At 39.1% G+C, this 13849-nt stretch overlaps 1 protein-coding gene across 1 annotated transcript in view; it reads right to left on the minus strand.

The window, feature by feature from the left end:
- Positions 1 to 2712: 2712 nt before the first annotated feature.
- The window catches only part of LOC140724535 (uncharacterized), a 119459-nt gene continuing 108322 nt past the window's right edge, over positions 2713 to 13849 (minus strand). The window contains exon 9 of the mRNA XM_073038978.1: positions 2713 to 4879. Within this exon, the coding sequence (XP_072895079.1) occupies positions 3921 to 4879 (959 nt within the window). The 3' untranslated portion in view covers positions 2713 to 3920. The remainder of the gene's footprint in view (positions 4880 to 13849) is intronic.

Genomic DNA, 13849 nt, shown 5'->3' on the forward strand with positions numbered 1-13849 from the left:
AACTCAAGGCCCACGGGCCAAATCCGGCCCGCGGTGGAATTATCTTTGGCCCGCGAGATAATATCTAATTACTATTAAAGCTGGCCCCAGTAATTGAAGCGCCTATGGCGTATGATATGGCTAATGCTGAGTTTATTCAGGTACCAGGTTTTCAGGGTTTTTAGTGTTTATTCGGCAGTCTTGCTCGGCAGTCTTCTTCATAAGAAACGGAATTTGTAAAGTGAAACACTTTGTAGTTATAGCAGAGACTGAGACACATGAGAGCAGGCTGAAAAAACGGAGGCAACGAAAGCTGCGTTCGCACGCGTCCGACTGATCCGGCCCGCATGAACCTGCATTTTGCTCAATCCGGCCCATGACCTAAAATGAGTTTGACACCCCTGGTATAGATGTTCCAATTTTGTTCATGATCACTTTAATTCCTGACTGCAACTCAATAGTGTCTCTGTCTGCTGTTTCCATTGATACTGCGATTTCAACTGCTCTTTTAAATGTGAGCTATGCTTCAGTTAAGATCTGTTTTTGAATGCTTTCTTGTAAGATTCCACAAACTGAAAGATCTCTTAGTGCAACATTAAGCCCCTCACTGAACTCACAATGCTTGAACAATTTCTTCAGTTTAGCCACGTAAGTTGAAATGGAGTCCTCTTCCTTTTGATTCTGTTTATGAAAACCTGAAGCATTCTGCAATCAACAATGGTTTTGGTTCTAAGTGCTCCTGCACTACTTTCACAATATCAGCAAAGCTCACTTTGGCTGGTTGGTTGGAGCAGTCAAACTTCTAAGTAAACTGCATGTCTTTAAACCCAATGCACTCTGCAAAACTGCCACTAGCTATTTCATTTGCTTCAAAGTACAGATAAATTTGCTCAATATACATATTCCAATTATCTCTTGTGCAACCAAACACATCTATCTTTCCAATATAGGAACATTTATGCTTCTTTTAAATTATTATTATCACCTGGTATTCATTGTTTATGAACCTATGAATTTCATCCATTACCTGCCTTTTTTTTTACTCCAACATCTCCTCCTCTTGTAAAGAAAGTGCACTGTGATTTTGTTTTAAACTCAGAAGTCTCACTGCACTTATTAAAAATTTGAACATCTCACTGTGTTTCAACAGGTAGGAGGTTGTCTCAGGTTCATTTTAAAACTTACTCTTTGCCGCTGTTATGTTTTGTAACTCCAATACATAAAATTAATTGAAAGAAACATGACACAAGGAGCTGGGAGATAACCTGTGTGCACTTTGTTTTTGCATTTAGCGAGGCGCGCACATATGATGTGCTGGCATAATGACGTATGTCATTCAGGTACATTTACATATATCCCATAATGAATTATGTAAATGACAAAGAATGCGTAATCAAACAATATATTTACAATATTACTGAAATATTAAATACACTCACAACAAATATGGTAAACTGGATCAGCATGTCCAGTTGCAGATGACACCATGACTGGAACTGTAGTGGACAACAAGGAAGATTATCAAAGCTTGCAGTGGGATCTGGAGCAGCTGGAAAAATGGACTGAAAAATGGCAGATGAAATTTCATGTAGGCAAGTGTAAGGTGTGGCACTTTGGGAGGACCAAGCAGGGTACATGGTGAACGGTATAGCACTGAGGAATGTGGTAGAACAGAGGGATCTGGGAATATAGATCCATATTTTTTTGAAACTGACATCAAAACTAGATAGAGTCACGAAGAAAGCTTTTGGCACATCGGCCTTCATAAATCAATGTATTGAGTACAGGAGTTGGAATGTTATGTTGAAATTGTATAAGATGTTGGTAAGGTCTGATATGGAGTGTTGTATCCAGTTTTGGTCACCTACATACAGGAAAGATGTAAATGAGATTGAAAGAGTGCAGAGAAACTTTAAAAGAATAGTGTTGAGAGTTGAGGACATGAGTTATAAGGAAAGGGTGAATAGGTTATGATTTTATTCCCCAGAATGTAGAAGATTGAGGGGATATTTTATAGAGGTAAACAAAGTTATGAAGGGTTTAGATCGGGTAAATACAAACAGGCTTTTTCCACTGAGGTTGGGTGAGACAACTAGAGGTCATGGGTTAAGGGTGAAAGATGAAATATTTAAGGAGAACATGAGTGATAACTTCATTCAGAGGGTGGTGAGAGTGTGGAACAAGCTGCCAGCGCAAGTAGTGGATGCAGGGTTGATTTCAATATTTAAGAGAGATTTGGATAGGTACATGGATGGGAGGGTATGGTCTGGGTGCAGGTTGATGGAACTAGACAGATTAATGGTTTTGCAAATACTAGATAGGCTGAAGGGTCTGTTTCTGTGGTGTAGTGCTCTATGACTAGGATTCTTTGACTCGATTTTGCAAAATGCACATTGCTGTCCTGCTGTTAATTTTTATTCCACACTACGAATAATTAGGGTTTGCAATTTAACAAGATTATACTGGGTGAAGAAGGTAATTTGGTCATCTCGGTAATCAATCTTGAAAAATTTTAACATTGGCCCGCTATAACATCAAACTGTCCTCAAGGTAATTCTCAAGCTGTTGTATCGACTATTTCATATGGTGATGATTCTTTGTAGTTTTCTTTATTTGAACTTGCATCCCCTAGTTACACTTCTGGATTACAGTGTAATATACCAAATTAACATTCTTTCACATTATAAATGATGTTTGTCATTGTAAAACAAATGATTACTGTTTGAAATCAAAGAGTTTTCAGATTGTATGTTTATACATCTGATTTATTGATGACACATATACAGAGTTGGCAGATGTTTTCAGAGTTACTTTCAGCTAACCTAACAAAACAAAAGTACTATTTCAAATGGGTAATACCTTAAAGTAATCATGGTATATATCAGCAGCTGTTTCAGAATACAAATTGTCAGTGAACTATATTTACAACAAAAATATTCACACAAATTTTCAAACATATTCAGGATTTCAGTAGAAGAACAAATTAGCTTTCTATCCATTAAGCTCCACTGATATGTTGGCTTTAATCACTTGGAATATACTGTGCATGTATATTCTTTTAGACATTTTTGTTGATTGGATATTATTCATCTGCATGCATTTGAAATAATTTATGATGCTAATTAATACAAGTGCTTGAGTTCCATTACATGAAATCCTATATAAACATTTCAGGATGATTGTGAAAAGCTGGGTAGTGTAATGGATTAGACATTGATTTTTCAAGACAAAGATATAGACTGAATACCTCTGGGATAAAAATATTCACAAAATTGCTATTAAATTTATTTGAGTTGTTAATATTCATCACAAAGGTCTAGTCTGGATTAAGATGAAAACATAGAATACTAGTGCAATGTGATGTATGTTTCTACTTGCTGATGCAAAGTGATTTAAAGGAACTTTACTTTGTATTTGACGATGTTTTATATATGTATATATTATAAAATATATTCTGACTGACTGTGCAGGTGACTATTCTGAAAGGGTCACATAATGTAATGTCAACAAAGGTAAACTGATTGATGATATGTGGTGTGAAATGAAGCTTAGGAAGTAAGAATTTTTTTTTACATATAAGCCAAAAACAGCATTGGAGCAACCTATACATAACTGTCTAAAATAATGTACAATTTAAATTCAGATCTTAAAGTGAGTTCTCTTATATGTGAGCCTGTGATTTTTAACAATAGATGCTGTGTGCAATGTCCTTATTGTTCTGCAGAATATATATTTTGCTAAGAATAATCAAGTAACATTTGATTAAATGCAGAAAACAGTAGATGAATATATTGTGAAAAGCATCATTTCACAATTATAAACAAAACTGTAAATATATATCTTGCTTCTTGGTTACAGAATTGTTAATCTGTGTTGTCTCAGATTCAGATACAGAGAAGGTAACTGAAGGAACTTGGGATGTTTAATATAACTGCTTTTCTTCACTCTGATTTTTTTTCCATCTTTCTTTGGAAAACCATGGATGACCCTTCAGTAGGTGCTGCTTCTAGAACAGTGCCTTCGTGTACTTCAGGATTCTCAGTTAAGATTATTGAAGTTTCGGTAAAATTCTTGGAGGAGTGGCTTTTGAGAGATTCAGTACATTCTGATTTAGATGACTGGAATGAAGAACACTCATCAGTAACATTTTCTTGTCCAGAAGGCTCACTGGCAGCACATTCTTGAATGCTGTATCTCATAGTGATATTTGTGGAATGTTCTTTCGGATAAGTTTGCAATGAACTTTCAGAATATGAATATTCTGATAGTTTGGGAGCTTGAAAAATTTGTGGCTTGTCTGTACTTTGTTCCTTGAACGTTTTTGTTATTTTACTTTCAGTCAAATTAGTTTGAAGAATTCCAGTTGACGTTTCAAAGGTTTGATCTTGGCTTTGATGAGGACTTTCAGACAAGGGCATTTTTCTTGTCTTGGATGACTTTATATTCATCGTGAAATCAGCTGACTCGAGCAAAGCAAGCTCAGTTCTGGCAGTCGATGTTACTACTTGGCTGGACTTTTGCACATGCTCATCTGTTGTTATGACATCAATATTTTTGCATTTAGTTACTGTTTGACCACTGTCACCTGCTGCAACTATATTTTCAACACTTTCATCAACTGCTGCTTTATCTGTAGACTGAAGACCATGAGTTGTCATTTCAGTAGTTTTGAGACCAAGTTTATGTGCTTCACCACCTAGCACTGTAGCTTCATGTGAAGCTTGTTTCTCTCCAGCAGTATTTTGCTCTTTTTTCCATGGTGATGAAAAGCTAATTTTTGGAAATTTAAACCAACTTGCCTTTTCTTTTGGTGCGGAACTATCTTTTGTTTCTAATGCAACATTTGTCAGGGAAACTTCAGGTATAGCTTTATTCAGACCTTTGCTCGTCTTTTCCAGAACTGAAACATAAAAGGAATAAGAGAAAGGAATGTCTGAGAATTCAAATATCACTTTACACAATCCAATATCATCTCTAAACTTCTCTGCCTTTGTCTTGTCAATGTTCATTTCAACCTAATATGGTTATCAAAATGCTTAAGTTTAAGAGGAATAAATTTTTTGCACAAAGAGTTGATGGTATCTGGAGTGAGCTGCTAGAGAAGGAACAGAAACAACATTTAAGAACCAACTGAACAGTAACTTGAATGAGCAAGTCACTGAACGCTATGAATTTAATCCAAGCAAATGGGCTGAATATAGATTGGCATGATGGCTGGCATTAAGGTTGTGAACCAAGTTCTATGACTATAACTTTCAGAATGTACATGCATTAAAACATCTAAATTGTTCATATGGACAAAAACATCTATGCCTTCTTCATATGGTTTAATTTCAATTGTGCGTGCTGTGCTTTCATTTTAGGTGTTTTCACATTTAATCAGGTGAGTTTATATTCTAGCAATTGATGGCAGCTCTTGACTCATAACGTGAGTAAATCCTTTGATGACTATAAAAAGATTAAGAATATACTTGAGAGAAATCAGGAGGACAAAGAAAGAGTATGAGATGGACCTGGCAGGCAAGATTAAGGAAAATTACAAGATGTTCTATAGGTATATTAATGGTAAACAGGTGGCTAGGGAAAAAGTAGGTTCCCTTCAAGATCAGCAAGTCTGCTATAACCGGCACACCAATTGTGTTTTGAGAACAGGGCAGGTTCAGGCATAAAATGAAGACACTGGCTAGCGGAGCAGTCATCGATGAAGTGGTCTGAGTCAGAGTGGTAGGGCTTTGGCTCATTCAGGCTTCTGCGAGGTAAATGGACTTTGTTTTTTCCTTGCATTTTTGAGGAATAGAGAACATGTCTATAGAGTTAGTGCTTTACTGTGGGTGTCAGATGTGGAAATCCTGGGAATTTTCCAGTCTCCCAGAGGGCCATATCTGCATCAGGTGCACCAAGATGCAGCTCCTGAGAGAGCATGTTAGGGATCTGGAGCTGCGGCTTGATATCCTACAGCTTATTAGGGAAAATGAGCAGGAGATAGATAGGAGGTACAGGGAGTTAGTCACCCTGAGGCTACAGGAGTTAGACAAGTGAGTGACTGTCAGGGAAGGGAAGGGAAGAGCTCAGATAGTAGAGAACACCCTTTTAGCCATCCCTCTCTGTAATTGTTATCCTGTTTTGGATCCTTTTGAGGGGGGTGGGGGGGGATGACCTGACAGAGGATGACCACGGTGATCGGGTCTCTGGCACTGAGCCTGGTTCTGTGGTGCAGAAGGGAGAGAAGAAGATGAGGAATGCAGTAGTCATAGGAAATTCCATAGTGAGGGGAACAGACATGAGGTTCCATCACCCTGTTAGAGATCGCCCCATGTTGTGTTGCCTCCCAGGTGCCAGGGTATGAGATGTCTCAGATCAGGTGCAAGGTATTCTGAAGGGAGAGGGTGACCGGCCAGAAGCCTTGGTACACGTTGGCACAATGACATCGGTAGAAAAAGGAAGGAGGTCCTGAAGAGAGAATTCGGGGAGTTGGGTAGGAAGCTGAAAAGCAAGACCTCCAGGGTAGTAATGTCAGGATGGCTGCCTGTGCCATGTGCTAACAAGCGCAAGAATAGAATGATCAGACATATTAATGCATGGCTGAGAGACTGGTGTAGGGGGCAGGGCTTCAGGTTCCTGGATCACTGGGGCCTCTCCTGGGGGAGGTACGACCTGTACAAAAAGGATGGGTTACACCTGAACCCAAAGGGGTCCAATATCCTGGCAGGCAAGGTTTATTAAAACTTTAATATTAGGAAGCTATTAGGGAGGGTTTAAACTAATTTGGCAGGGGGATCGGAGCCAGATTGATAGGGCTGAGGAAGGGGAAAACTGAAATAAATCAAAAATAGCGTGCAACAGAGATGATATAAAGGGCAGGCAGGAGATGAGGCTTAATCACAGCCAGTGGGATGGTTTACAGGGCAATCGGGGCATGGTGCAGTTAAAACAGAAAGCAACAAATACTGGACTGGAAGTGTTATATTTGAATGCACACAGCAAAAATGGACAATCTTGAAATTCAGCTACAGATAGGCAAGTATGACATTGTGGCCATCTCTGAACTTGGCTAATGGATGGCTGCCATTAAGAGCCGAATGTCTAAGGATATACAGTGTATCGGAAAGATGGGTTAGTAGGCAGACATGTGGCCCTGTGTATAATACTAAATTATTAGAAAGAGATGACATAGGATCAGAAGGTGTAGAGTCTCTATGGGTTGAGTTAAGAAATGGAAAGGGTAAAAGGACCCTAATGGCACTTGTATACAGGCCTCCAAACAGCAGCTGGGATGTGGATTACAAATTACAGCAGGAGATAGAAAAAGCGTGTCAGAAGGACAATGTCATGATAATCGTGGATTTTAACGTGAAAGTGGATTGGGAAAACCAGGCCAGTACTGGACCTCAAGAGAGAGAATTTGTAGGATGTCTAAGGGATGGCTTTTTAGAACAGCTTGTTGTTGAGCCCACTAGAGGATTGGCTGTGCTGGATTGGGTGTTATGCAATGATCTGGAGGTGATAAGAGAGCTTAAGGTTAAGGAACCCTTAGGGAACAATGATCACAATATGATCAAGTTCACTTTGAAATTTGAGAGGGAGAAACTGAATTCCAATGTGTTGGTATTTCAGTGGAATAAGGGAAATTACAATGGCATGAGAGGGGAGTTGGCCAAGGTTGACTGGAAAAAGACACTAGCAGGAAGGACAGCAGAGCAGCAATGGCTGGAGTTTCTTCAAAAAATGAGGGAAGTGCAAGACAGATATAATCCAAATAAGAAGAAATTTTCAAATGGAAGAAGGACACTACCGTGGCTGACAAGTGAAGTCAGAGCCAAAGTAAGAGCAAAAGAGAGGGCATACAAGGAAGCCAAAGCTAATGGGAAAATATAGAGGATTGGGAAGCTTTTAAAAACTTGCAGAAGGAAACTAAGAAGGTCATTCGGAAGGAGAAGATGAATTATGAAAAGAAGCTGGTGACTAATATCAAAGAAGATATTAAAACCTTTTTAAGTATATAAAGGGTAAAAGAGAGTTGAGAGTAGCTATAGGACCAAAAGAAAATGACACTGGAGTTTGGACTTGATGCTGCAGGACACTATACAATGGTTATATCATTTGTTGTTGAAGCCACACTTGGAGTACTGTGGATTGTTTTGGTCATCCTGTTATAGGAAACATGTGGTTAAGCTGAAAAGTGTGCTGAAAAGCTTTATGATGATGTTTCCAGGACTAGCAGGCCTGAGTTAGAGGTGTCAACTATGATATATATTTTTTCTTCATTATGCTGCCTGACTTGCTGAGTTCATTTAGCAGTTTGCTTTATGTTCCACACCCCAGTTCCTAGTCTCTTGGGGCTCTCTATATTCTGTTTTAAACCCTCATTACCCATACCATTTTAAAACCTGAATGTGGTTGTTTCACTTATTTAAACACAATAAACTCCTAATGCTAGAATCTGGGGCAACATACAAGGGCTGGAGGAACTCTGCAAGTCAGGCAGCATCTTTGCACAGGAATGGATATTCATTGTTTTTGAGGCAAGACCCTTCATCTGAATGTCTGGTCCAGATAGACTTTCGAAGTCCAAATTGTCCATGCTGACCAAGATGTCCCATTCAAGCTAGTCCCATTTAACAGTATTAATCCCATAAGCTTCTAAAGCATTTCAATCCATGTATCTGTTCAATTGTCTTTTAATAATAGCAATTGTACCTGCCTCAATCACTTCCTCTGTCAGCTGATCCCATATAGATACCACACTTTGTGTTAAATTTTGCCCTTCTGGTTCCTCTTAAATCTTTCTCATTTTAAACCTTAAACCTATGGCATCTAGTTCTGATTCCCCAACCCTGGGAAGAAGACTGGATGCATCCACCCTACCTGTGGCTCTGGATTTTATACACTTTTATAAGAACACCTTTGAGCCTCCTATACTCTAAGTAACAAAGTCCTAGCCTGGCCAACTTTTCTTTATAACTCAGTGCCTCAAGCCTTGGCAACATCCTTGTAATTTTTTTCTGTACTACTTCCTTAGCAGGATGACCAAAACTGAAAATAATACTCCAAGTGAGGCCTCACCAGCATCCTACACAACTGCACCATCTTCTCAAAACTTTTATTCTCAATGCCATGAGTTAGGAATGCCAACATGCCAAAAGCTTCTTCACTACCTTGCCCCTCTGTAACTTCACTTTTAGTGAACCATATAAATGTACTAAAAGTTCTCTTATATGTGAGCCTGTGATTTTTAACAATAGATGCTGTGACTCACACTTACTTGAATTAAATTCCATTTGCTATTCCTCAGCCTACTTAACCAGTTTGAAAAAAAAATCCCATTATAATTTTTAATCACCTTCTTTGTCCACTATACCATTTCTTTTAGATGAAGGGACTTGATACAAAATGTCGGCTGTCCATTTCCTTCCATAGTTACTGCCTGACCAGCTGAGTTCCTCTAGCACTTTTTTGTGTTATCCCTTTAGTTCATCAGTACTAGAATTCTTAATATCAATATAAATGACTGAAAAAAAACAGTGTGTTCTGTAGTATCCTTTGAATGTTCTTTGTATTTTGCCGATATCAAATTTTCTATAACAGGCCACTAATCCAGTTACTCCCCATTTAGAGGATGGTGGTCGTGGTGGCTGTGTGTGCATGAAATTTTAATTGAATGTTAAACTCAGGTGTTTCTATAATGTGGTGATTTGTACAAAGCGGGATGGAGGTGTTGTATTTCAAATTGAACTCAGGAGAAAAGTTATAAATTTTCCAGCTTTACAGAGAGAATAGATGGATGGTGGAGAGAAAAAAATCTACATTAAGTAGTGATATCAACATTCACCATAAATTGATTGATTGGTAGCCCTGTGTTGAAACATCTTCCTTAACTTCAGGTGAATTAAATTGGTCTGGACACTTAGTGCACAATAAAAGTAATATCAACAACCAGCCTCACACATTAACTGACTGTATTCATAATAGTTCAATGCTATGAAATTATTATATAAGGCTCAATCACTTCAACAAGATCCGAAGCAAGATTTCATTACCCATAATGTCATTTCCAACTGTGCTCCTTTGGAATTCAACATAGTTAATCAATAAATACTTTGATAAAAATAGTATAAATAAGCCAGTTTTTAAATCTGCAGACAAATCATCGCAAACTCCATATTGTCAACACTCCTCATCAGAAACTGGAAAAGGAAATGTGTTTGTGTACAATCATGAAATGTACTTAATATGACAACGAGGTAGAGGGTGACAACCTTTCATGCACAGTTTAATTCCTTGGTGCACTAGTAGCAAAAGATGTGTGCATGCATACATGCACACACTTTAGTGGGAACATTGTTTGCTACCCGTGTCACATGCTAGTGAGGCCAAAACTAGGAAAATTATAGAGTTTAATACATGGCAAAGAAGTTGGAGTAGGAGGGAGGGCATAAGATTTTTGGATCTTTGGGCTCTCTTCCAGGGAAGGTAGGACCTGTACAGAAGGGACAGTTTGCACTTGAACTGTAGGGGGACTAGTATCCTAGTGGGAAGGTTTGTTAATGCTGCACGGTGGGTTTAGACAAGAGTTGCAGGGGTTGGGAACCAAGAACAGTTAGTGGAGTGGTTCTGGAAGCAGGTGTCAGCAAGACCTCGGACAAAGTCAGGATTGAGTATGTTGTGACTAGTGTCCTGTGCTGTGTGTAGTTCAATGCAAGATGTATCATGGGAAAGGCGGATGTGCTCAGGACATGGATAAACACCAGAAATTATGACATTGTAGCCATTCAAGAGACTTGGTTGCAGGAGGGGCAGGACTGGCAGCTCAATATTCTGGGGTTCTGTTGTTTTAGACGTGACAGAATGGGAGGGATTAAACGAGGAGGGCTGGCATTACTAGTCACGGCAGTGCTCTATCAGGACAGACTTGAAAACTCAACTAGTGAGGCATTGTGGGTGGAACTAAGAAATAAGAAAGATATGACCACATTAATGGGGCTATATTACTGTCCACCCAACAGTCCAAGGGACCTAGAGGAACAGATTTGTAAAGAGATCTCAGACTGTTGCAAGAAACATAAGGTTGTTTTAGTAGGTGATTTTAATTTATCACATACTTATTGGGAATCCCATACTGTAAAAGGACTAGATGTGATAGAGTTTGTCAAATGTGTTCAGAAAAGTTTCCTTCATTAGTACATAGAAGTCTCAATGAGAGAGAGTGTGATACTGAATCTGTTATGAAGTGACAGAAGTTTGTGTAGGGGAACACTTTGCATCCAGTAACCACAATACTATTAGTTTCAAAATGAATATGCAAAAAGATAGGTCAGGTCCATGGGTTGAGATTCTAAATTGGAGAAAGGCCAGTTTCGATAGTATCAAAAATGATTTGGCAAGTGTGAATTGGGACAGGCTGTTTTCTGGCAAAGGGGTACTTGGAAAGTGGGAGGCCTTCAAAAATGAAATTTTGAAAATACAAAGCTTATCTGTGCAAGTCAGAATAAAAGGTAGAGTTAACAAATGTCAGGGACCTCGGTTTTCAAGGTTAATGAGATCCTGGTTAAGAGAAAAAAGAACGTGCATAGGAGGTATAGGTGGGTAGGAACAAATAAACTGCTTATGGAGTACAATAAATGCAAGAGAACACTTAAGAAAAAAATCAGGAAGGCTAAAAGAAGGCATGAAGTTGCTCTAACAGACAAGGTGAAGGATAATAAGGGATTTTACAGGTATGTTAAGAGCAAAAGGATTGCAAAGGATAAAATTGGTGCTCTGGAAGAATAAAATAGTAATCCATGTGTGGAGCAAAACAGATAGGGGAAATCATAAATGCATTCTTTGCATCTGTATTTACTCGAGAGATGGATAGAGTCGATAGAAGTGAGGCAAAGCGGCATCAACTTCATGAACCCTGTACAGATTATAGAGGAGGAGATGTTTGCTACCCTGAGGCAAATCAGGGTGGACAGTCCCCAGGGCCTGACAAGGTGTTCCCTTGTACCCTACAGGAGGTAAGTGCAGAAATAGCTGGGGCCCTTACAGAGATCATTAAAACAGCCTTAAGAACAGGAGAGGTACCAGCAGATTGCAGGGTAGCCAATGTCAATTGGAGGATAGCCAATGGAAAACCAGGAAATTATAAGCTGGTCAGTCTGATATCAGTTGTGGGAAAGTTATTGGAAGGTATTCTAAGTGACCAGATATACAAGTATCTAAATAGACATGGACTGATTAAAGATAGCCAGCATAGCTTTGTGTGTGGTAGATCATGTCTAAGCAATCTCATAGAGCTTTTCAAGGAAATTACAAGGAAAGAGGATGAAGGCAAGGCATTGGATGTTGTCTACATGGACTTTAGCATAAGGGAGCTCGATTTCAATGTTTAAGAGTAGTTTGGATAGGCACATGGATAGTAGGAGTATGGAAGGTTATGACCCAGTGCAAATTGATGGGAGTAGGCAGTCTGAATGGGCCATCTGGGCTGAAGGTCCTGTTTCTGTGTTGTAGTTCTCTATGACTCTAATCCTCGGTAGGGTTAAGAAACTGCAAGGGAAAAGTCCTCTAATGGGAATTATATACAGGCCTCTGAACAGTTGCCAGGATGTGGGATACAAATTAAAATGTGAATAGAAAAGGCATGTAAAAGGGCAATGTTGTGACCATCATGGCAGATTTCAATATGATTGTAATTAGGGAAAATCAGGTTGGGGCTGGATCCCAAGAGAAGAAATGTGTAGAATACCAATGAGATGGCTTTTAAGAGAAACTTGTGGTCGAGCCCATGAGGGAAAAGACAATTCTAGATTGGGTTTTGTGTAATGAACCATATTAGAGAGCTTATGGTAAAGGAACCCTTGAGAAGCAATGATCATAATATGCAGGAATTCACCTAAGAGGGAGAAGCTAAAATCAGATGCATCGGTATTACAGTTGAGTAAAGGTAACTACAGAGGCATGAGAGAGGAGCTAGCCACATTTGATTGGAAGGGGACTCAAACAGGGATGGACGGTAGAGCAGCAAAGATTGGAGTTTCTGGGAATATTTTGGAAGACTCAGGATTGGCTCATTCCAAAAATGAAGAAGCATTATAAAGCAGGGGTTCACAACCTGGGTTCCTTGGATCCCTTGGTTAATGGTAAGGCTCCATGGCATAAAAAAGGTTGGGAACCTTTCTAAAGTGAGTATAAGGTAACCGTGGCTGAAAAGAGAAGCCAAAGGCAGCATGAAAGCAAAAGTGAGGGCATAGAATATAACAAAAATTAATGGGAAGCTTTTAAAAACCAACAGAAGACAACTGTAACAAAAGTTTTTTTCAAGTGTATAAGGAGTAGAAGCAGTGGACATCGGACCACTGGAAAATGACACTATAGAGGCAGTAATAGGGATCAATCAAATGTTGGACAAACTGAATAAGTATTTTGTGTCAGTCCTCACTGTGGAAAAGACTAACAGCATGTCAGAAATTTGGGAGTGTCGGGACAGAAGTGAGCTTGGTCACTAATACTAAGGGGAAGGCGCTTGGAGGCACATGATAAAATAGACTGAAGTCAGTATGGTTTCTTAAGGGGAAATCTTGCCTTACAAATCTGTTGGAATCCTTTGAGGAAATACCAGGCAGGATAGACAAAGGAGTGTTAATGGATGTTGCTTACTTGGATTTTCAGAAGACCTTCGACAAGGTGCCAAACATAAGGCTATTAAACATGATAACAGCACATGGTATGCAACAAAGATATCAGCATAAGGCAAAGTTACCAGATACTGGCAGAAGGCAAAGAATGGGAATTAAGGGGGTCTTTTCTGGTTGGCTACCAGTGACTACTGGTGTTCCGCTGTGTTCAGTGTAGGGTCTATTTTCCACATTGTATGCTAATGATCTAGATG

This window comes from Hemitrygon akajei, chromosome 3 (assembly GCF_048418815.1).
Source record: "Hemitrygon akajei chromosome 3, sHemAka1.3, whole genome shotgun sequence".
Lineage (NCBI taxonomy): Eukaryota > Metazoa > Chordata > Chondrichthyes > Myliobatiformes > Dasyatidae > Hemitrygon > Hemitrygon akajei.